Source organism: Enhydra lutris, unplaced genomic scaffold (genome assembly GCF_002288905.1).
Source record: "Enhydra lutris kenyoni isolate GAN:26980312 unplaced genomic scaffold, ASM228890v2 scaffoldscaffold18, whole genome shotgun sequence".
Classification (NCBI taxonomy): domain Eukaryota; kingdom Metazoa; phylum Chordata; class Mammalia; order Carnivora; family Mustelidae; genus Enhydra; species Enhydra lutris.
In genome coordinates this window covers 25,114,800-25,140,523 of record NW_019154102.1, presented here as the reverse complement: position 1 = coordinate 25,140,523, position 25,724 = coordinate 25,114,800, and the positions used below count along the sequence as shown (strand labels likewise).

The following is a 25,724-nucleotide window of genomic DNA, read 5'->3' as shown; positions in this document are numbered from 1 at the left end:
GTGGGATCGAGCCCCATATCGGGCTCTCTGCTCAGCAGGGAGCCTGCTTCCCTTCCTCTCTGTCTGCCTCTCTGTCTGCCTCTCTGCCTACTTGTGATCTCTGTCTGTCAAATAAACAAAAATCTTAAAAAAAAAAAAAGAGTCACTTATGGTTTGTCTCCCTCCCAATCCCATCTTGTTTCATTTATTCTTCTCCTACCCCCTTAACCCCCCATGTTACATCTCCACTTCCTCATATCAGGGAGATCATATGATAGTTGTCTTTCTCCGATTGACTTATTTCGCTAAGCATGATACCTTCTAGTTCCATCCACGTCGTTGCAAACGGCAAGATTTCATTTCTTTTGATGGCTGCATAGTATTCCATTGTGTATATATACCACATCTTCTTTATCCATTCATCTGTTGATGAACATCTAGGTTCTTTCCATAGTTTGGCTCTTGTAGACATTGCTGCTATAAACATTCGGGTGCACATGCCCCTTCATTCTTCAAGTTTTATCATTTATTTAAATGATATTCCTCAAAGATTGAGTTTTTGAATACATAGAAAATCAGAGTATAATGCAAATATACATTCAGATGACAGATTGACATATATTTTTAAAAATGGGTTTAGTTTTTGGGTCCCCACAGTATAAATCCATCTCCTGCAACCTTGATGTTAGGGGCCAGTTTATGACAAAACTGGGTGGAAATGTGGTGCTTATGTGGAAAATCCACATATAATTCTATGATGTCTTTTGGAGCCTACTACTTTTTTTTTTTAATAATTTTTTATATTTTTATTAACATATAATGTATATTAGTCCCAGGGGTACAGGTCTGTGAATTGCCAGGTTTACACATTTGCTTGAATGACTTTTACAATTTTTTTTTTTTATAGTTTGTTTTCACTGTGTTTTGTTTTGCCTATTGTCTCAGGATGTATAAAAAGGAAGAGGCTGAGGTTCTGATTAGAATTCCTCTAATCAGAGGACTGATTTTCTTTTCTGGTTCTCTAGCCAGGGTTGGTATGTAGTGACCTCAGAGTTCAGATATAAAACCTGACATTTCTATTTACAGTGGCAAATCTGAGCCAGGGTTGAGGATAAAGGAAGCTAATGGCTTCTTTTTGAGAGAGGATCTTAGATGACATGCAACCTGATTTTAGAAAGGTCTTCTCAGGGGTGGCAAGATGCAGCATGTTGTCTGCACAGACCTCAAGGCCCAGGGTTCACCCTTCCTGGGTCATCAAAGGCCTGGCCATCAGTCAACTCCTCACCTCCCTAGGAAGTCTGGTCTCCAGGGCCTCCTTCCCTGGGCACCACACATCAGAGGAATCTCAGCTTTGCGCCTTCTTCAAGGCTGTACTGGTATCATGTTTCACAAACAATTGAATGATGATCCTCTCAACTCTTTAGTGAACACATCCCTGAAATGAAGTGGTGGCAGGGAGGGCCTGGAGGTTCCAAAGCCTCCAAGGACACTTGCAAACCAGCTGTTGCAAGAACATATCTGGGTGAGAGCATACAGGCTCCTGGACTTTGGAGTTCTGCTTGGCACAGGAAGTACCTGGCAGTTTTCCATTTCAGCCGGCATGACCCTGAGTTGTGACCATTGAATGTGGTAATTCAATGAATGGTCTGGTGTTTACTGTGTGTCTTGTGATCTTGCTAGGGCTGAAAGAGTGCATGGCCCTGTTTCTCTGCCCCCTCCTCCAACCTTTCTCCTTCCCACCTCATATTCTAGAATTAAATAGTGGTTGGGACACAGGGAGATAATGCTCCTTTTAAATAAATATGGGATGAAATAAAAAGAGAATTCAAGGAAATGGAAATGGAAAATAAAATGGGTTAGATCCAGTAAATAGACTTGCTGGCTAAAAATGAATTCTGAGTGTGAAGGGCAACAATCCCTAGCTGTAAAGAAAATGAGTTAAGAGAATTTAAAATGTGAAGGTGAATATAACAGATAGAAAAATAATTGTTTTAAAAGAAGAAGATATAACAAATGGATTGAAGGCAATAATAAAAAATATGTTCGAAGAAAATTGTAAAAAATGTCCTGATCTTGTGGCTCTCTCATGTTCTCACTCAGCTGAATCTGGTCTTCAACTACACTGGGGCCCCTGATTCCTCCTAATTTCTTCCAGAGCATCAGTTGCCTCCTATTTTGTCCACGTGGTCCATCATTTCAGCAGCATATTTTTAATAAATGCATATTAATGCTTTATTATAGAAAATTTAAAACATAAACAAAAGTAGGTAGAAAGCATAATGAACCCCATGGACTCATCGACCCATCAATAGCCTTTCTTTTCCCTACTCGTTTTATTTTAAAGCAAATATCAGAAATTATATCATCTTTTTTGTTTGTGTTGTTTTTTTTTTTTAAGACTTATTTATTTATTTTAGTGGGGAGGGGCCGAGGGAGGGAGAGGGAGAGTCTCAAGCAGTCTTCTGGAGTCTGCAGGATGTTTGCTAATGCACACAACTCCCTTCTTTGTCCAGTTCCTGATTAAAACAACAGGCAAAACACAACTCTAAGTACATCCCACTTTCTCCCCTTTTGCCCTCTGAGCTGAAGTAACCAAATGCTGCTACAGCTTTGCAGATTGAAGCCATTAGAAATTCATGACATCAAACCTCAGCTGAGCCTTTCAAGTAGTACTTCAGTCTCTGATTGCCTTTGGAAACATCTCATTCCCATTCTTCACAACAGCCATTTCAAACCTTGACAATTCTAATAATTTTACATACCTGTTTATCCAAATGTACCCTATAATTAAATGGCGAATGCAAACTAAGAGAAAAATGCAGCATTAATGAAGAAGGGTTAACGTTTATAACATATACAAAGCTTTTACCAATCAATAAAAGATCGGTGTCCCAAAGAATAGTAGAAAAGGCACAAGAATCAGCAGTTTGCCAAGGAGAAATTACAAATTGCTGATAAAACATACACCTCCTGAGTTCTAGCAATTAAACAAATGCCAAATAAAAGCAACAGCGAGGTTAACATTTTTATTTTATAAATTTTTTTAAGACTTGAGTGCTTATGTATCTAATTCCAGTTTTACAGAAAGTGTGGGGAAATGAGTACTTGCACACAGTATTATGGGATTGCAAATTGCTACAGCCTCTCGAGAGAATGATTTGGGAACATCTATCAAAAACCTTAAAAATATGTATACCATTTAGCCGAAGTTCCACATTTAGGAATTTATCCTAAGGAAATAACTGGGGATATGGACAGAAATTTTACTATGAGGACAATTGATTTTAGAACTGTTTACATAATAAAAAATCAGAAAAATAGGTGAATATGAATTGAAGTAGAAAAATAGGTGAATATTAATTGAAGTAGAAAGATGTTTATGGTGTGTTTTTAAGTAAATAAAACCATATAGCCTGTGCAGTATAGGGCTATTTATGTTTGTATATTCACATGTATATGTAAGTACATTTTATTGCAAATTATATCTGGATGCTGGGATTTTATGAATGTGTCTGTGTATTTTTAAATTTCTTTTGCTTAGTTGTATGTTTAAATATTCTATACTTCATTGATACCACTTTTGTAATAAATAATGTTATTTTACTGAAATTTAAAATTTAGAATTAGGGCGCCTGGATGGTTCAGTCGGTTAAGTGTCTGCCTTCGGCTCAGGCCATGATCCTGGGGTCCTGGATCAAGCCCTGCATTGGGATCCCTGCTCAGTGGGAAATCTGCTTCTCCCTCTCTTCTACCCCTCCCCCCGCTTATTCTCTCAAATAAATAAGATCTTTAAAAAAATAAAATTTAGAATTATATCCTACATATATTTTACAAATTACCACTCCCTTATTCTTTCCTGACTTCTAGACCTGTGTATCTAAACACCCTGAATGTTACCACTTGTGTGTGCCATAAGCATTTCAGATTCAACCTGGCCTGCAATGGAATATGTCTTTCTCTGTCAGTTGCTCTTTCTCTTACGTACCATGTAGGGCATCACCCACGCCAGAAGTATGATGTATCGTACTCACTGCGTATATCTAGTTGCTTAGGGTCAGTCCGTTTTGCCTCTCAGTGTCTCTCAATGTGACCCCTCCATTTTATTCCCACCATCATTGAATTAATTGATCTGATCCAAGCCCCATTCTGCTTTTGCTTATCTTGCATAATAGCATTTTCCATGATCTATCTGCCTCCCATCTTGCTTCATAGCAAAGATTGTGTTTTGTGGCAAAATGATCTTTGCAAACTGTAGGTCTGGTGATTTGATTCTTTTTTATTTTTTAGAATACTTTAGTGGATCCTCATTATCTCTGGGATGAAATCCAAATACTTTCGTATGGTTTAATAGTTAGGATTGCTTTCAGCTGCAAATAACAGAAAACCTCAACTTGGAGGCCTAAACACATAGGAGTTATCTTACCTTCATAACAAGAAGTCCGGAGGTACGTGGTGCATTGGCTCAAAGATGTAGGGACCACCATCTCTGTGATTCTCATGTCCTTTCTGTTATGCTTATCATCTCATGGCTGCAAAGTGGCTGCTGTTGCTCTTGCTCTCATTCAAGATGGTTGGAAAAAGGAAGGATAATCCAGTAGATCTCATATTTCATTGACCAAAACTGTGTTACATGACCATCTAGCTGAAAAAAAAAAAAAAATGACAAAGCTTGTTCAACCTTTAGACCAGTGCTTTGTAACCACGGATGATTTTGCCCTATGGGGGATTGCAGGAAGTATCTGGAAAAACCTTTGGTTGTCACAACTGGGGTGGGGGGTGGGGTGCTGCTATTGGCATCTAGTGGTAGAGATACATCCTACAATGCACAAGACAACTCCCTACAACAAAGAATTAACTGGTCCAAGAGGTCAATAGTGCTGAGGTTGGAAAACATGCTGTAGAGGCAAGTAAGGGAGAAGAGATGTGGGGATTATGTGAGTTCTCCAATCTGCAGTTTCTTATGGGGCTTCTCAGGGCTTTTAGTGTCTGAACTTGACTTCTTGGTGCTCTTATTTAGTTGTAGAGCTCCCTGATCAAGACCTCACTCCAATTATTTTAAACCACTTGCTGCGTCTTTTCTCATCTCTGCTTTTTGCAGCCATTTTCTTTTCCAAGTATTCTTCCCTTCGGTCCTGGGCTAGCTATTGCCCTCACAGTCTTCGGGGTCTGCCATCCTCTCTCCTCACTCCCCCACCTTGGCTTAGGTGCCGCCCATGTACTCCTCACACACGTTTTGTTTCTCTGTATCTCAGTACTGGGATTGGAGGGGTTAACATTTCTTGTTTCAACTCTGTGCAAGCAACCCCTTGGGATCATAATATAATAATTTTTGATGAGGATAATAATATCATTTATAGTAATAACCTCATAAATAACTTCTAATAGGGTTGTTAGATTAAATGGAATGATTGCTCTTTTATTTAATGTTTTGAATTGATAATACATTCTCCTGGTCACTCTTCCATTTCCTTTCATTTCTTCCTTAAAAGTCACCTTCTTGGTTAGATTCCCTTTGGTCACTCCACCTGCCTGCTCCCCTCCAGAACACATCTGACACTTCGTATCCTCCTTCCTATTTTTACTGTTTTCTTCTCCTTATCACCTTATTGCCATTTAACATACACCCTGTTTTATTTGTTTATCTTGTTTATTTACTGTCTCTTCTAGTAGAATATAAGCTTCCAGGAACACTTAGATTTTTCTTTCTTTCCTCAGCTTCTAGAATAGTGTCTGGCACCTATTAGGTGCTCAATTAATCAAACAATATAAAGGGATATATAGTAAGAAGTCATAGTGCTGCCCCCTCCATCCAGTCCCCACGTTTGAGCCATCATCAGGCCTTTCTGCATCCTTCCAGAGTTCTTTGTGCACAGATAAGAAAGATGAACATCTAATCTCATCCTCACCCCCTTTTAATCACAGCTAGCATTTTATACTTTGTACTCTTTTGTACTTTGTTTTCTTCACTGAAAACATTATCATAAAGATGTGTTATAGATGGTATTCAGTGTATAGAGGGCTTCCTCCTTTTAGATGACTATATTATATTATACTATTCCTTTGTACAAATGAACCATAATTTTAACCAGTCCTCTGTTGGCCAGAGGTAGTGGTTCAAATCTTTTCCAACAGGGCAATAGAGTTGGAATAAATCCTGTGGGCACACATACGTGTTCATGTGCATTTTCAGAGTAAGTTCCCAAAAGTGAAACTATTGGATCAAAGAGTGTATAAATTATGAGTTAAGGTCAATATCACCAAAGTGCCACTTAAGGAATTTTACCCATTTACTCTTTTTAAGATGCATCAGAAGGTCCTGCAACATTATTTTCAAACTGTTGGATTTTTGACAATCTGATAAATGAAAAATAACATCTAAATGCCATTTAATTTCTGTTCCTCTAGGTCACAGGTCAGCAAATGTTTTCTGTAAAGGGTCAGATAATAAATATTTTTGGCTTTGTGAGCCATATAGTCTCTGTTCTATTGAACTCCTGTGCTGTTAGCATGAAAGAAGACACAGAGTGTATATGAATGGGCGCAGCTGTGTGCCAACAACAAAACACATGGTGGTCAGGTTTGGCCCCTGAGCCATAGTGTGCCAAGTCCTGCTTTGGGTGAGCAGCTTTTCATACATTGAAGGGCCATTTGTATTTCTTTTTCTGTGAACTGTCCATATCTTTGTCCATTTTCTTTATTGGTTGTTGGCCTTTTTTCTTAATGCTCTTTCTAGGTGTTCTTTATATACTAGCTTTGTCTCTGTGGCATATTTCAAATATTTTTCATAATTTTGGCAAATGCCAAGAACTTTAACTTTGTTTACAGTAATTTTTTCCAGTGCAGATATGCTGGGGGATCGTTTATTTTTTTTTCCATTTAACCAATATTCCTTTTTTTAAAAATTTAAATTCAATTAGCCAACATAGAATACATCATTAATTTCAGATGTAGTGTTCAATAATTCATAAGTTGCATATAACACCCAGTGCTAATCATGTCATGCACTCTCCTTAATGCCCATCACCCAATATTCTTTGAATGTGTAACGGTAAGTACAGCAGTGTGAACTCTGTAGTAGTCAGCTAGAATTTGAATCACTTTTCCTATGAGATTGGCTTGAGAGAGGTGGTCTCTTAGTAGTGAGGGAGCCTAACCCAGCATAACTCTATTGATAGTCACAAATTTGGGGTTTGGAGAAAGTACTGTAGTTTCTGTTTCATGTTATTCCCCTTTATACTGGTAATCCTGTGAAAGTTGAGAACTTTTGTGTTTTTAGCCCCAGAGGCACTGTAGACAAACAGTGGAATAAAGAAACCATTTATTGACCTATCATATTAGAACACATTTTAGCAGTTGAACTATACTGTCCTGGAGAGGGTTTGTTAAGAGTAGTACTTTCACACGCAGCTGATGGCAAGAAAGTATAATGTATGACTTTTGAAAAGCCACTGTCAGTATGTTTCAAGAGGTATAAAAATATGTATGCCCTCTAACACAAAGATTCCTTTTCTGAGAATGCACTACAAGGCAACCCATGAAACAAACAAGCAGAAAAGGAAGTAGCATTATACACAAAAGTACTCTGACTCTGCATTTGTCCAAACCCATACAATGTGCAACACCTAGAGTGAACTCTAATGTAAACTATGGATGTTGTGTGATTATGATGTGTCAGTGTAGTTTCCTGAGTTATAACAAATGTGTTGCTCTGGTGGGGGATGTTAATAAGGGGAGAGGCTATGGGTATGTGGGGGTGAGGGTTATGGGGAATCTCTGTACTTTCCTCTTAATATTGTTGTGAACCTAATACTGCTTTTAAACATAGTCTTTTTTTTTTTTTTTTTTTTTTTTTTGACAAAGAGAGAGATCACAAGTAGGCAGAGCAGCAGGTAGAGGGAGAGGAAGGGAAGCAGGCTCCCTGCTAAGCAGAGAGCCTAATGCGGGGCTCAATCCCAGGACCCTGAGACTATGACCTGAGCTGAAGGCAGAGGCCTAACACATTGGGCCACCCAGGCGCCCCATGCTTTTAAACATAGTCTTACAAACAAACAAAAAAGTATGCAGATGAAAACATAAAATGCAACCAAGTAAATATAAATAAATATGTACATATTTATATGATAGGAAGAAAGAATAGAGGAAAATTCACTTCACTACACTACACAGTGTGTAGTTATATTCAGGTTGTGGGCTTAAGGTGATTTTATAAATTTTTTTCATCCCTTACTCTTTTAATATTGTATCATTACACATACACACACACACATACATTTATATGTATACACACATATATACATCTATATACATATTTATCCATATATGATAAGTTTATTAACTAGACTTTGAGAAATTGTATATTCATGATTTAATTCAGTAAATATTTGTGAGATACACACAATGAGCAAGGCAATGTGCTGGATGTTCTGGAAATCCAAAGTGGATCAGGTGGATTCTGCCCCCAAATTTCTCACTGTTGTGTGGGAAAGAGAGTCATTACATAACTAATTATCATGCAACTACATAAAGTGCTGCCCAGGTGAGAGGGGCTAATTAATCATATTCTTCCTCCCTTCCAGGCTCAAGGAACCAGAAAAGCATCAGAATAGGGTATCAAGTGCAGCATTGGTTACACCAGGGCAGAGAATGTTCAGGGCCTTCTACAAGCTTCTAAGCTCCCCTTAGTCCTAGGGTCATAGGACCATAGGTCTTTCCTGCTGTAGATGAAGGAAGGTGAGCAGGGTGGTTTAGGATGATGGGTAAGGTAAAGGAAGCCCTCTTTTGGGGGTGCTTATGGCCTGGACAGGTGGTAAGGGAAGATGAAAGAGGCGGAAGCGAAAGAGTATACTCCAGAGCCAGCCTAGTGGGGGAGCGATGCTCCCACACCCCCTCTTCCCGAGGAAGAACAAGCCAGGAATGGAAGAAGGAGGGCAGCTTTCTCCAGCATTTCTGTAGAGGACAGAAGTGTTAGTGGGGGGTTTTGCTTCTTTATGGGGAGGGGCAGAATCCCGTAAAGAGGAATTCTAACAATGCTTTAAGAGTTCAGAGAAGAGATTATGCTGAATGCTCCCTGATTCTACAAAAGCCCCAGTACTCTCTTTAAAACCTATTTGCAAAACATTTTTCTTTCCAATCAAGAGATTGCAAGTTTGGGGCACCTGGGTGGCTCAGTTGGTTAAGTGTCTGCCTTTAGCTCAAGTCATGATCCCAGGGTCCTGGGATGGAGTCCCAAGTCAGGTTCCCTGCTCAGTGGGGAACTGAGCAGGGAACCTGACTTCTCCCTCTCCTTCTGCCTCTGCCTTGCCGCCTGCTCTTGCTCTCTCTTAAAATAAAATAAAAACAAATAAATAAATACAATCTTTAAAAAAAGGGGGGGGTTGCAAGCTTTGAGGTCAAGAGTCTAGGCAGGGGAACCAGTTACTCATGCCCGGAGACCAGCTGATCTGGCCTAGACTGATGCTGCTGGGCATGATCTGACCTCCGAGGGTGCAAATGAAATTAGCTCAGGACCTCCACATAGAGCCTCTTCCTGCCCATGAAAACAATGACCCTGCAGGAAGCTAGATACAGCAATACATTTATTTTTGTTTACTGAGGGAAAACAACGGACAATAGCCCTCCCCACTCTACTTCCTGGGCAATTAACAGCTGTCTGGATCTGGCCAAGACCAGGGTGGATCATTGGCCAAAAGGAAGTGACCTGGAGCAGAGACGAGAAAAAACAACCATGATAGAGCTACAGTTTCGATTTTTGCAGAAGCATGATGAAGAAAAACAAATTATATCAGCTATGAAAATCAGCCCTGAGTCATCTCCTCAGGAACCAGTGAGGCCCAGTCAACTCCCTTGCCCTCTCTCATTGCTTTTACTGGGCGTTTCTGGGGATCCTTGTCTGAAAGCTGTAGGTAAAAGAGTATGTTTTCTGGTTGGAGTAGCAGGATGGGATGCATTAGTTAAGCTAGAGGGAGAATAGTGATTCCCGGGATAAAGTTCAGTAACCATCTTCAAAGTTAACCTATGTAATAGGGGTTGGTGAGGGCAGGGTGCAGAAAACATGGAGACACACTCACAGGGAAGAAAGGGTGGGATGAGAAGAGAAGGAAGTGAAGATGAGGAAAACAGATAGATTAGATGGATGGAGGGATGGATGGAAGGGAGGCAGAGAACGTGGAAGGAAGGAAGAAAGGGAGAAAGGGAGGAAGGAAGAAAAAAATAAATAGAGTTATTTTTTTATTGAATGCCTATCTTTGCCAAGATCTTGGATAATCTCTTTATGCTGGTCATCTGTAATACCTTTAACCTTTACCACAATTGAGCAGGGTAGGTAAGTAGTGTTTAAAAGATGACTGAGATGAGGCTTCAAATTAATGCTGGTCTGCCTGGTGGTTTTCCATCCTGGTAAAAGCATGGATTGGGTTATCCTTTGGGGAAAGCCTTCTCAAATCCACATATCTGAACTTTAGCTTTTCCACTCACCTTTGTGTTTCTGGAGATCCCTCTTCAGGCTTCTATAGAAACTCTTCCTTTTAGTATGGGAATGGGTGGGTCTTCTTCCCTGCTGGGCTGTTAAGTTCCTCAAGGCAAGAGCTCCCTCAATCCTCTTCCTTTGCTGGGTATCAACTAGACAGAATTCAGTTTTATTCTCCTTCACTGCTTGCTTGCTTATTTATTTATTTATTTATATCAAGCAATCAATTTTTATTGAGATATAATTGGCATATAACATTGCGTAGATTTAAGGTGACAAAGTGTTGACTTGAAACCTTTATATATTACTGTATGGTTACCATCATATTAAGTACTTTCATATCACCTAATTATCTTTCTTTTCATGGTGAGAACAATTAAGATCTAATGTCTTAGCAACTTGAGAGTCTATAATACAATATTGTTTTCTATATTCAGTAGGCTGTGCATTAAACCTCCAGGACTTATTTATCTACTGGTTGCAAATTTGTAGGCTTAAACAACACATACCCAATTCTCTCTCTCTCCAGACTTTATTAACCATCACTACACCTTGGTTTTAGGAGAAGGTCTTTTTTAGATCCCATGTGTTAGTGATATCATACAGTATTTGTCTTACTTTGACTTAATCTCAATTAGCATAATGTACTTAAGGGCATAACACATTTTCTTTATCCATTCATCTGTTAATGGACACTTACGTTGTTTCCATGTCTTGGTTATTGTGAATAATGCTGCTGTGAATACGGGAGTGCAGCTATCTCTTAAAGACAGTGATTTCATCTCCCTGTGTTTCCTTGATGATCTTAATAGATGAAAGAAAAGCATTTGACAAAATACAACATCCTTTCATGATTAAATTCCTCATCAAATTGGGTATAAAATGAGCATATACCTCAATATAATAAAGACCATATATGACAAACCACAGCTAACATCATGCTCATTAGTAGAACATTGAAAGCTTCTCAACTGCATACAAAAGCTCCATACTTTTATTCCCCTCTTTAGTTCTGATGTCACCATTTACCTCTTTTTATACATTGTGTCATTAACAGATTGTAGCAGTTACTGTTACTTTTAGTACTATTTTCCTTTAACCTTTATTCTATAGTTTAGTGGTTAACATACCATTCTATTACACATTTAGAGTTTTCTAAATCTGACTGCATACTTAACTATAGTGTACACTTTACAGTTGTACACTTTCAGATGTTTTCACGGCACTAATTAGCATCTTTTCACTTCAGCTTGATGAACTCTTTTCAGCATTTCTTGTAAGGCAGGATACCTTCAGCTTTTGTTTCATGGAGAAAGTCTTTATTTCTCCTTCATATCTGAAGAATAACTGCCATATAGAGTGTTCTTGGCTGGTAATTTTTTCTTTTCATTTTTCTTTTCACATTTTCACTATGTCATTCCACTCTCTCCTGGCCTGTAGGGTTTCTGCTGAGAAATCCACTGATAGCCTAGTGGGGGCTCCTTTATAAGTTATAATTTTTTTTTTTCTCTAGATACATTTAGGACTGTTTTTCTTTGATGGTTGACAGTTTCATTATAATGTGGCTTTGAGGTCTTTTTGCATTACGGTAACAGGGTGATCTATTAGCTTTGTCAACTTTGATGTCAAAGTCTTTCCTCAGTTTGGGGATGTTCTCTGCTATTATATGTTAAACAAACTTTCTGGACCCTTCCTCCTCTCTTCTCCTTCTGGAACCCTGATTATGCTAGTATTTGTACATTTGAATGAATCCCACTGCACTGGGTTATTTGAAAAGCATTCTCTTCTAGGTAACTTATTTTGTCTTCCATTTGTCCTACTCTGCTGCAGATTCTCTCTCTTGCATTTTTCATTTCAGTCATTGAATTCTTCAGCTCTAGAATTCTGTCTGGTTCTTTTTTATGGTTTCTATCTCATTGTCAAATTTCTCATTTTGTTCATGTATTTTTTTTTCCTGATTTCATTGAATTGTCTCCTATGTTTCTTTGTAGCTCATTGTTTCTTCAAAACAGTTACTTTGAATTCTTTATCTGCTAAATCATAAGATTTCATGTCTTTGAAATTTTTATTCAAAGATTTTCTTTTGATGATGACACTTTTTCTTTTTTTTTCTAATCAGAATTTTTTTTATTAACATATAATATATTATTTTTCTCAGGGGTACAGGTCTGTGAATCATCAGGCTTACACACTTCACAGCACTCACCATAGCACATACCCTCCCCAATGTCATAACCCAGATACCCTCTCCATACCCACCTCCCCCTGGCAACCCTCAGGGTTTTTTTGTGAGATTAAGAGTCTCTTATAGTTTGTCTCCCTCCCAATCCAATCTTGCTTCATTTTTTCCTTCCCTACCCTCCAAGCCCCCATTTTGCCTCTCAAATTCCTCATATCAGGGAGATCATGTGATAGTTGTCTTTCTCTGATTGACTTATTTCTCTCAGCATAATACCCTCTAGTTCCATCCACATCATTGCAAATGGCAAGATTTCATTTATTTTGATGGCTGCATAGTATTCCATTGTATACATATACCACATCTTCTTTATCCATTCATCTGTTGATGGACATCTAGGTTCTTTTCATAGTTTGGCTATTGTGCGCATTTGGCTATTGTGCTATGAACAGTTGGGTGCATGTACCCCTTCGGATCACTACATTTGTATCTTTAGGGTAAATACCCATTGGTGTGATTGCTGGGTTGTAGGGCAGCTCTATTTTCAACTTTTTGAGGAACCTCCATGCTGTTTTCCAGAGTGGCTGCACCAGCTTGCATTCCTACCAACAGTGTAGGAGGGTTCCCCTTTCTCTGCATCCTCACCAGCATCTGTTGTTTCCTGACTTGTTAATTTTAGCCATTCTGACTGGTGTGAGGTGATATCTCATTGTGGTTTTGATTTGTATTTCCCTGATGCCAAGTGATGTGGAGCACTTTTTCATGTGTCTGTTGGCCATCTGGGTGTCTTCTTTGCAGAAATGTCTGTTCATGGATGACACATTTTCTTAATTCTTCATGTTCCTTGTAATTTTGTGTTGCTGCTTTGCTTTTGAAGTAAAAGATACCTCCCTAACTCTTCACTAGTTGCTTTCGGATGGGGTATATTGTTTGTTGGTCCTATTGTATATGGGGTTCTCTCAGACCTTGTTTTTATACACCTGCTCCACATTTCTTGCTCCCTCTTGTGGCAGAATTCTTAAGCTTTTATGTCTTCTCTGGATCTTACAGCTCACCTGGCTGGCTCCTGGAAACCTCTCTTTTGTTTTTCCAGAAGGTGGTGCTACAGTTCAAGTTTGTGGTTTCTCTCTTGGCCACAGAGTCAGGTCTGTTTTTCTGATAGCATTCCAGTTTACCGGACTTTTGAGGCCAATCTTGGAGATAGAGTAAGGGAAGTGAGGGAAGGTATGGGTTTAGCGCTTGGGGTATTAAGGATGTCGGCCTGGTAGGAAGATCCTTGGCTGAGGTTCTCCCAGAGGCTTGTGGGACTTTCTCCAGACATCCTGAGCTCAGTCAGCACGAACCATGTCCCTTTATAATCCTCTGATATTCTTACTTATCACTTTCCCAATTTCTTCCCTCCCCTCAGTCATGGAGGTCCCGCTTTAGTACTCTGTGTGTTGCTGGAGAGAAATGGGTTTCCCATGCAGCATCCAGCAGAGCTAGGGTAGCCAGGCACTCACATACTGCTCTCCTTTCCCCCCACAGAGTGGTGCCATGGGATAGTTCAGTTCTGTGCTATGTCAATTTGGCGGGGAGGGACACTGTTGGAAAAGTTCCTTCAAACTTGTTTTGTTTGTTTGTTTCCTTCAGTGATGTGCTGGAATTCTGTTTCATCCATGGGTATTTGCCCAGGTCAACACTTACCAAGATTTTCCCCAAACACAGCTGGGAAGGATCAGAGTTGTGGTTGCTAGTTTCACAGTCCTAACTGAAGTCTGTCTGTGGTCTGTCTATTACTGGATGACCTGGTAGGCGGTTGGGTGAGACTCTTTCTGAGCTTCTTGGCTTATGCTTTTGGATTAGAAGACTCCCACAGAGGCACTTTTTTTTTTGGTAGATGGATGCTTAATTAGCTGCTAAAAAAAGGGACACCAAAAGTTGGGATATCTTACACCACCATGATATTGATGTCACCCCGCTTTCACCACATTTACATTGTTTATTGACTACTCATATCTGCTATTAGTGTCTTCTATTTTCTTCTCGCCTCTCCTCTTTCTACCTATAATTTATGTCTGTTGTATTCATATCACTGTCACTTTGGCAGGAGTTTCAGAGGGAAGGAGGTATCATAAACACATGCATTCAATATGCTGTGTTTAGGCTGATAGAACCTTTTTGGGGTACAATTTAGAATGCATGAAACTTCAAAATGCCTATGCTCTTTGATGCAGTTGCCCTATTTCTAGATAACTAATCGGAAGAAATAATTCTACACGTATATAAAGAGATGTGTACAAGGATACAATCATCTTGACGTTAGCATTGCTCATCATATTGAAAAATTATAAACCATTTATGTGATAGTAATAAGGAAATAGTTAAGTAAACTTTGATATGTCTATACTACAGAAGTCTATGCAACAGTCAAAAAGAGTGCTGTTGGCATATCTGGAAATCTCTCTAAGAAATATTCTTACATTTTAAAAAGGGTTATTATATATAATCCCACTTATATTCTTTAAAAACCCACAAAACAATATATGTTTTGAGTCATACTAACCAGTGAATAGAGATTATGGAAAACTAATTTGCTGAAAAACTAATTTGAGTCCTGTCAGATTGACCATGCGCTGGGACCCACGGCCAGGCATGCCCCTATATTCTTATACTTACCCACAAAGGGACGGCTGTTCACCCAAAGGCTCTCATCCTGTGGAACACATCAGAGAGGGATCCTCACTGGGCCCACGAAGCATACTGCACATTAATAGAATGATTATTTTCTTTTCTTACCAAAGAAAACCGCAGATTTCTCCCCCACAAAGTCACCGGATGAGGCCATCACAAAATACCAACACTGGTTTTCCAACTGTGATCGTATAAGTTATCAATTGCTGCACAGCAGATTACCTCAAAACGTAGTGACTCAAAACAACACACATTTCTTATCTTGTTTGTGTGGGTCAGGCCAGGCCTGCACCAGGAGGGCGCGCTTCCCTGCCAAACTCCTGCACATGGCTATTGGCGTGGTCCGTTTCTTTGCAGGTAGTTAGCCAGAGGCTACTTTTTGTTCCTTGCCATGTGGGCCCTTCTGTAGAACAGCTCAGAACATGGCAGCTGGCCTCATCAGAGCAAGGGAGTGAGAAAAAGCCAGAGAGAACGCATAAGCAAGTTGAAAGTCGGTCTTATGTAACCTAATCTTAGACTCATCCATCAATTTTGTCATATTCTGTTTTTTAGAAATAGATCGTGGGGTCCAGCCCAGTAGGTCCAGCCTTCAAAGGAAGGGCTTGGGTAAGAGTTGGAATACTAAGAAGTGGGGGGCGTCTCAGGAGCTAACTACATGTGTTGACTTGGGCCTGTGATGGTATAGTTACAATAAAGGAGGCATTGATCCTTGATTTTACCCATAAATTTTTTGCCCCCCCAAAAGCTGTGATTAATCTGTGATTAAAAGTTTCTTCAGGGGTTGCAGGAGCAAATTCAGAAGCCAAGGATCTTTCCCTATTGGCAAAAATAGGTTTTAAACACATACACACCTCCTAAGCAAATGACATCTAAGGACTGTTGCTTGCTTATACTACATCCTAAATAATACTTTTCTTTCTTTTATCTTTTCATTCTGAAATTATTTCAAATTTAAAGTTGCAAGAATATAGGAGAATGATTTCACACGCCCTATACCATCTGTTGATAATTATGTTTTGAATCCATTATATAGTTTGTCCCATGGGAAGGCAGTATTTGTAACCATCCGAGCTCTGAGGTGTGATGAGAGCTGTGCAAGGCGGCCGGGAGCCCTGGGTGCTCTCTGCATCTCGAGTCGTCATCTCTCAAATGCCTCTTCTTCCTCCTTCTGCAGAAAATCCCGAGCGAGCAGCTCTGTACTTTGTCTCGGGCGTCTGCATCGGGCTGGTGCTCACCCTGGCCGCCTTGGTGATGAGGATCTCTTGCCACACGGACTGCCGGCAGCGTCCCCGGAAGAAGTTCCTGCAGGACCGAGAGAGCAGCAGCGACAGCAGCGACAGCGAGGATGGCAGCTCGGACACGGCGTCTGACATCTCGGTCAGGAGACACCGCCGCTTCGAAAGGACTTTGAACAAGAACGTGTTCACCTCGGCGGAGGAGCTGGAGCGCGCGCAGCGGTTGGAGGAGCGGGAGCGCATCATCAGGGAGATCTGGATGAATGGCCAGCCCGAGGTTCCGGGGACCAGGAGCTTGAACCGCTACTATTAGTGGTGGGAGCCGAAGCCCGCGCGGGGTAGGAAGCCGCCGGCGAGGGCCAGAGTCCGCAGGGAGGGTGGGCATAGAGCCGAACGCAGTTCTGCTGAAGTCCTGGGGGCAGAGAGAAGCAGGACATGCCCGTTTTCTAGCCAGGAGACCTGAGCTTTCCTTTTCGACTAAATTAACGGAGAAGTAGAAAAACCGAGTCAGTTTATCAACCTTTCCAGGTCGTGGAATGGTGCTGAAAAACCCTCTCCAGAAATGTGGATGGAGATTAGAGAAACGGGACTGTGGTTTCTCTTGATTTCTGAGGATCTCAGAAGTTTCTGCAGACTTCAGTGCTATGTGTTATTCCTTTACAAAAGGAAGATTATCATGGCATGAAGGCTAGGAAAAGCAGTGTGAACTTAACCCAGTAAATGCAATTTTTAAAATGACTCCATGCTATGGAGGTGGTACTCATCCAGATAGCGTGATTTATGATTATTATTTAAGGCTGATTTTTAAATCTCGTGTTGCAATAGCAACCTTGTCCATTTTAACTGGCACCTCAGGGATTAAAATCCTATTTTTTAGTATAGTTCCCACCTCATTCATGAAAATGGGTAGAATTAATGTATTATGGGAGATGTGTCAGTGTGCTAGAAAATATCAATAACCTCAAAGGATGAAGGGTTTTATTATAAATAGTTTATAAAATATATATTAACGTGCATATTTGAAGATGCAGCATAAGAATACGAGCTGTGTTTTCCCCCATTTGGAGAGAAGAAATTTTGTTATGACTCTAGATGATGATGATTTTAAACATTTTGTTAAGAAAACAAACAAACAAGTTTGGATTTCCAAGAAAAGAATGAGAGTGGGAGATGAGGAATAAAGCCAAAATTAGGATGAGATTAAAAAAATAAATAAATGTTACATAAAGTCTTTTTTGTTTGTTTGTTTCATGTCCATCTCTGTGTTATACTTACTTCAAGTGGCAGCCCTTTTTCATAGGTGGCTATGGTCTTTTGCCAGGCCCTTTCAACAACTGGAGAACTGGGAGAAATGGAAAAACTGGAGAATAAAGAAATGGCCCCTGTGTGACTAACTAGGGACCTGTCGTTTGCTGTGTGTTGTGTGTTATAGTTACAATGTGGCTGAGTGGTTGTTAAGCATAGGATAGACGTGCCCAAGGCTAGAAATAAGATGGTGGCCTCTTTGTGACTTACTTCACTAAGCATAACCTCCTTCGAAGGAGGTCAATTAGCATATGGTTTCACTTATTTGTGGAACAGAAGGAATAGCGTGGAGGACATTAGGAGAACGGAAAAGTGAAGGGGGAGAAGTCGGAGTGGGAGAAAAACCATAAGAGACTATGGACTCCGGGAGACTAATAGAGGGTTTTAGAAGGGAGTGGAGGGGGATGGGTTAGCCTGGTGATGGGTATTAAGGAGAGTACGGATTGCATGGAGCACTGGGCATTATATGCAAACAATGAATCATGAAACACTACATCAAAAACTAATGATGTACTGTATGGTGACTAACATAACACAATTAAAAATAAATAATAAATGTGATAAACTTAAATAAATGATGATCACCTCTTATGGAGAAGGGAGGTCAGTAGGGAAAAAAGAGAGCGAGGCTGAACCACCTAGAAATGGGTTACAGAGAAGGAAGCAGCATCCTCCAGCCTTCTATCTCTGTCAGCTCCCTTCTCTTGACATGCAGTGGGTTCCTTATTCAGCCTGTCTGGATGCTCCTGAGCCTTCTTACTGGGAGTATTTCCATTGGTGTCCATCGGTGTCATCATGGTACCTGAAATGTTGGTCAGGAGACTTCAACTGATGGGGTCTCTATTGCTTTAGCAACCCACTGTCTGCCCTAAGGGCTTGGAAGGCTGTCTTAAGAAATGAACAATCACAAATCTGTGTGCCCAGGGGGCAATACACTTGGCTTGAAACCTTGGTGGCTGGTCTGATTATATCAATTTGGGTTGCCTCATTGGGTAGTAACAACGGCCAAAAATCTTGTTAAATCAGTATCTTTGAATTTGGGTTCCCACCCTTGTGATTTCCGTCCTAGGCAATAATTGCCTGGGCTTCAGATTAACATCATCTTGGTCTCTGTCTCTTAGAAAAGTGAAAGAATGAGGTGTTGCCTTCATCCCCAGGATTCATCCAAAGCTGGTAACAGGGAAGGATATGACCCTTGTTAGGATGGAGGTGTTTGGGAAGGTTCTGGGTCATCTGGCTTTCTCACCCCAATATCCTGATGCCTTTACCAAGTCTATAAAGTTCCTATTTTTAGGGTGGTGCGGATTTCCCTAAGTCACAAAATACTAGATAACAGTTTGGCCTACTGCTTCACTTCCATATAGCAAGGATTTCAGCTTTTCAGCCAAAGATAGGTAGACTTCCACTGTTACCTTCCTTATCTTGACCCAAGCAGTTCTACATTTAGGTCTGTCCCTCCTGGTTCCAGTTTCTGCATTGGGTCACTTTCATTTGAAACAGAATAATATCCAACTTAAGAGCATTTATTGGTTCATATAACTGAGGAAAGTAGGGTTGGACCAGGCGTCATGGATGACAGGGTCCAGATGCTGAAATGCTACCAAAAGTTCTTTCTTTCTCAGCTCTCATCTCTGCTTCTCTCTGTTGCTTGTCTCATTTTTTTCTGTTTCAGGTGATGCTATGTCCTGAATGTACCACTACAGTGTATTGGATTCATTGCTACGCACTGAGCTTCCATACAGCTCACAGGTTGTGTGTGTGTGGGTGGGTGGGGGAGGGCAGTTACACTGTTTACTTAGCTCAGAGGACAGCATGCAAAGGATGCTTCTGTCCAGCTTCCCTGGTCTTCCATGGTTCCTCAGAGAAGCACTGGCTGACAGTCAAACATCTGAGAAGTTGTTAGAAGTACAGTTACCCTAGGAAGCTCCCACCAACTTCCTTTGAGGGCCTCTTCCTGCACTGTGAGGCACAGGTGGTCACCATCCACTCATGGCGTATCTGAACCCTCTCAGCTGAACCTTCAATACTGGCAGGGAGTGCACCTTAGGCACTTTTGGACTTAACCTCATTCCAAAATAAGGACACAAAAGGGAAGAAACACCTTGCTTCAAGGTTGAAAATCAAAATCAGAGGGAAGGAAATCTAACAACAAGAACAAAAAAATGGGACACCTGGGTGGCTCAGTGGGTTAAGCCACTGCCTTCAGCTTGGGTCATGATCCCGGAGACCTGGAATCGAGTCCCACATCAGGCTTCCAGCTCTGCGGAGAGTCTGCTTCTTGCTCTGACCTTCTCCCCTCTCCTGCTCTCTCTCTCAAAGAAATAAATAAAATCTAAAAAATCAAATCATATCAAATCAAATCAAATCACAGGGAAGGACTCCTTGGCCTGGCTTGTATAGTGTGCCCTTCTAGGAGTTTCACCATTTCAGATATTACATTTAAGTCCTTTTAGAAAGGATTTGTTTACCTACTTGAGAGAGGAAGAGAGAGAGGAGTGGAGGGAGAGGGAGAAAGAAGCCCAAGCAGACTCTGTGATAAGCACAGAACCAATGCAGGGCCAATCCCGTGACCCTGAGATCACTAGCAGATCTGAAACCAAGAGTTGGATACTCAACCAACCATGCCACTCAGGCACCTCTACATTTAAGTCATTAACCCATTTTGAGTTAATTTTTGTGAGTGGTGTATGATGGGGTTCAATTTCATTTTTTTGCATGTAAATTCCCAATTTCCCAGCACTATTTATTGAAGAAACAATCCTTCTCCTATTGAGTGTTCTTGGCTCCCTTGTCAAATATTACTTACCTATATACGTGTGGGCTTATTTCTAGACTCTCTGTTCTGTTCCATTGGTCTTTGTGTCTGTTTTTTGTGCCAATACTAGACTGTCTTGATTACTACTAGATTACTATATTTGTTATATAATTTTTTCTTTTTTATTAACATATAATATATTATTAGCCCCAGTGGTACAGGTCTGTGAATTGCCAGGTTTACACACTTCACAGCACTCACCATAGCACATACCTTCCCCAATGTCCATAACCCAACCACCCTCTCCCTAGCCCCCTCCACCCGGCCACCCTCAGTTTGTTTTGTGAGACTGAGAGTCTCTTGTGGTTTGTCTCCTTCCCCATCCCATCTTGTTTCATTTATTCCTTTCCTACTCCCCAAACCTCCCATGTTGCCTCCCAGCTTCCTCATATCAGAGAGATCATATGATAATTGTCTTTAGATTACTAGATTTGTAATATAATTTGAAACCAGGAAGTGTGATGCTTTCAGCTTTCTACTTCTTGCTCAAGCCTAATTTGACTATTTGGGGTCTTTTGTGGCTCCATATGAATTTTGAGACTATTTTTTTCCCTATTTCTATAAAAAATGCCTTTGGAATTTTGATAGGGATTGCACTAAATCTACAGATGGCTTTGGGTAGTACAGACATTTTAATAATATTTATTTTTCTAATCCATGGGATATCTTTCCATTTACTTGTGTCTTTTTCAATATCATTCATTGAAGTCTTATAGTTTTCTAGGAATAGATCTTTCACCAACCTGGTTAAGTTTATTCCTAAGTTTTTAATGTATTCAATGCTATTGTAAATGGGATTGTTTCCTTTATTTCTTTTTCAGATGGTTCATTATTAATGTAGAGAAATACAACAGGTTTTTGTATTTTGAATCCTGCAACTTTGCTGAATCTGTTTATTACTTTTAAGAGCTTTTTGGTGGAGTCTTCTAGGTGTTCAATATATAAGATCATGCAACCTACCAACAAAAACAATTATACTTCTTCCTTTCTTATTTGGATGCCTTTTATTTCTTTTTCTTTCCTAATTTTTCTAGCTAGGACTTCTAGTACTATGTTGAATAGGAGTGGTGAGAATTGGCACCCTTGTCTTGTTCCTGATCTCAGAGGAAGAGTTTTTGACCTTTCACTGTTGAGTATATTATTAGCTGTGGGCTTGTCATATGTGGCCTTTATTAAGTATTTATTGAGAATTGTTACCATAAAAGGATACTTTTAAGGTCTTATGCTTTAATTAGACCGACTTTATATTCATTGAGTATTTTCATCCATCTCCCTTTGTCATAATTCATGTTAGAGTCAAAGTTAACTTGTTCCTACCTTTCCTTTCTTGATGCTAAATATTTTCACCTTTATTTATATTTCTTATGGTACTTTTTCCCTTTTGTCCTAATATTTTATTTACATGTATATATTCTAATATTCACTGTGTTGAAATAAAATGGCAGCACTTCCTGCCTGTTGCCATGGCTTTCACAGTTCCAACATCATTCTTATCAGAGTGGCTCTTCTGATAAAAACAGCTATACTTACTCTTCTAATCAGCTTTGGGCAGAGCAAAATGAGGCTCATTTATTATGTCTTTTCTCATCTTCTCAACCTATACTGCAATAGCACACATTGACAAATGGACTCCTCTTAAAAATTGTGGTTGAAAAAAAATTGTGGTCAGAAAGGGGTGTCAATCTTCTAATTGTCTGCCATCCCAAATCAGTTTTTATAGATCAGGGTATACTCTTTCTTTGTCCTAAATATTGGATTTAATATTTAACAAATTTAGTACTGGTAAGTATTAGGCTTCAGTGTAAGAGTCTCCCTAGGTCTTGCTTGGGAATCTGCATCATGACCTCACTTTAGCCTCATTGTAGATTTGAAAATTCATGAATTTTTCTTTAAGTTTTAAATATATGAATTGCTCTTTCACCATGAGATAAGAATATCTTCTTTACATTTTCCAGCTGGAATCAGACCTTCCCTTGTGTCCCCTGTGTTGCTTGCACACTCACACTTGATGTGATTTTTCTGCACCTGCCGATGTGCCCTAGCCTTGAAGCCTCTGGCCACTATACGATAACCTTACTCACCTCTGTACTCTCAGTGTGCATGCAGGCCTTGGATCACAGTAGTTTCTCATTAGATAGTTTTGAATAATAAAATAGCACAAAGCCTCAGAGCATGGGAAATAGGGCTGATTGCAGGATCCTGTTCTACAGAGCTTCAAAGCCTTAACTGGTTGCAACAAAGATGATTTCTCTTAAGTTTATGAAGGTTTTCGTTATCTGCCTTCTTTATTCCTTCCTCTACAGGTAAACATTTTCATGTCTCTTTCCAATTTAGAATCTCTCCTTTCTTCTTCTACATTAACTTAGATGTGACCAGGTGGGAGGGCTCTCAGGGCACTTTCCACACTTAATCCAGCACTGAGAGTCATACACAATTTTTACAGGTTCATAAAAAAGGGGTATTCCTTTTTGAAATTGCAATAGCTATTCTTAACCTCACTGATGGCCAGTTTTCCAGTCCCTCAGGCTTGAGCCAAATAAAGGGAAACTTTTATATTAGGTCTAAGCACTGGGAGTGTGCTTCTTGTGCCTCCAAAGTCATTTGATCATCTATCCTTTAATTATTCTTACTTTCAAGATCATCTTGGCCTCACTTGATCTGAGCCACTTAACCCTCAGATGCATTTTAAAATCTCCTTTCCATAGGAAAAACCACTGTTCAGTCCCTGAGAGAGGGAACTGTCATATGAAAGTCTCTTTCTCTAGCTTCTCTTCCTTTTGTTTTCTTCCTTTTAGCAGTAGGCAGAGATCAGGGCCTAAGAGTGGCATCAATGAAATAAAAAATGACCTTCCCTTCCGACTCCCATCTGAAGAATACAAGGAACTTCTGAGACTCTAAGAAGAAATATTTCTCTGGGTTCAAGACCAGGCCCCATATCTGGGAATCTGTTCAGATTCAGAATTGTGCAACCAGCTCCACATAGTCAAAAAGACCAGGTGATGGGGGTGCCTAGGTGGCTTGGTGGGTTAAAGCCTCTGCCTTCAGCTCAGGTCATGATCCCAGTGTCCTGGGATTGAGCCCTGCATTGGGCTCTCTGCTCAGCAGGGAGTCTGCTTCCTCCTCTCTCTCTCTCTCTGCCTGCCTCTTTGCCTACTTGTGATCTCTGTCTGTCAAATAAATAAATAAAATCTTAAAAAAAAAAAAAAAAGGCCAGGTGATGAACCAAAATCTATCCTTTGTACTCCCCCAAATTTGTGTTTTCATCCATAGTCTCTGGTCTTTTCACGGAGAATATTTGATTCCTTAGACTGTGTTATAACACCACGGCTCATATATGTCCTCAGAATGGAAAAACTGTTATCATTCAGGATGATATGTGGATAAATACATATCTTGAATGGGAAGAATGCATTTCTGCACCAGGAACTTTTGATAGGAAGGAGAGATATGTAAACAGAAAGATGTTTTCTCTTTAGGATATTACTGTTATTTTACAGAATTAGACTTATCCAGGACTCAAGTGGCTCTTCCTACCTTTTTGAATACTTCTCCAGGTGGGCAATTCATCAGTGGTATTGAAGAGTGACCAGGATATCTGTAAGTGACAGAGGCAAGATAAAGTAGAAGTGATTTAACTGAATGGCATGGGCCTCTAAGGAAGTACTTCCTGAGAGCATAATTATAAAGCAGAATTTTGCAAATTTCAGCTCATGGGCGAAGTCCAGCATACCACCTGTTTTTGTACCACTTGCAAGTTAAGAAAGGTTTTTACATGTTATAATAGTTACATTTTAAATGGTTAGTTACATAAGTACTACATAATAGCCTCAATGTTGCATTGACCCACAAAGTCTAAAATATTTACCATTTGGCTTTTTATGGAAAAAGTTTGTGGATACTGTTGTAGAAGAATGGTCTGGAAATATTGATAAGGAATAGGATAAATGCAGAATTCTAGCCCCATCTGGACTGTGGCAGGCTGAATAATGACTCCTGAAAGATATCCATGTCCAAATCCTTGGAATCCATGAGTATGTTACCTTACATGATGAAAGGGACTTTATAAATGCGATTAAATTAAGGAGATAACTGAGATAGGAGATTATTCTGTATTATCTGTGTAAGCCTGATGTCACAGGGTCCTTGTAAGAGGGGGACAAGCAGGGTTTGAGTCAGAGAGGTATGATGACAGAAGCAGAGTTTTCAGTGATGTGACCATGAACCAATAAACACCAGCAGCCTCTAGACGCTGGGAAAAGAACAGATTCTCCACGGGACTCTCCAGATGGAACCAGCCCTACCAACACCTTCCCATTTTGGAATTCTGAACTTCAGAACATATGATAATAAATGTGTGTTGTTTTAAGCTACTACATTTGTGGTGGTTTGTTACAGCACCAATAGGAACAATAGGAAACAATATGTTTATCAACCCTGTGCTCCTTGGACTGTAGAAGAATCATAGGCTTCACCGTAGAGTCTCAGAAAATGATAGGAAATTCCTATAGACAAGCTGGGTAAGAGGGAGAGGTGAAGTTGAGGAAGTTTAGGGTGTAGAATGTGTAGCTGATTGCAGACTGATGGTTTTGGAAAACATTTGGCAAAGGCGCTCAAGGAAGAGCTCAATTATAATCAGTTAGGGAAGGAGGAGCTGCCTAAGGGAATGTGACTAAAGTTGGGGGAGATAAATGATTGGCAGACCTGAGAGATGAGATGTAGCTGCATTAGCTAGCCTCAGGTTTCAAATAGCCTCCACCCAGATACCTATCTGAAGGCTAATGACGTCTCCATTGGCAGAAGAAGATAAAGGATGGCGGCTCTTAAAATGATGAGGATGTGTTTTTATGTCAGCCACATAAACTCTGTGACTTCTTTTCCAATCAGAGTATTTATCTCCACCTGCCTCTTACATTCAGATCAATTCTTCTCCCTCCAAGAATCAATCTGTTCATTATGTTTTCTGTAATTTGCACACAGTGGTATCCTTGGCAACCAGTCATTTGGCGCAGATACAGCCCTTAGAGTTCAAAATTAGGTCCTTATTTCAAATACTATTCACTAAACAAAATACTA

At 40.0% G+C, this 25,724-nt stretch overlaps 1 protein-coding gene across 1 annotated transcript in view; it reads left to right on the top strand.

The window, feature by feature from the left end:
- Window positions 1-17,759, top strand: part of LOC111148175 (eva-1 homolog A, regulator of programmed cell death) — a 27,051-nt gene extending 9,292 nt beyond the window's left edge. Inside the window, exon 3 of the mRNA XM_022504623.1 lies at window positions 16,471-17,759. Within this exon, the coding sequence (XP_022360331.1) occupies window positions 16,471-16,844 (374 nt within the window). The 3' untranslated portion in view covers window positions 16,845-17,759. The remainder of the gene's footprint in view (window positions 1-16,470) is intronic.
- The last annotated feature ends 7,965 nt before the right edge of the window (window positions 17,760-25,724 follow it).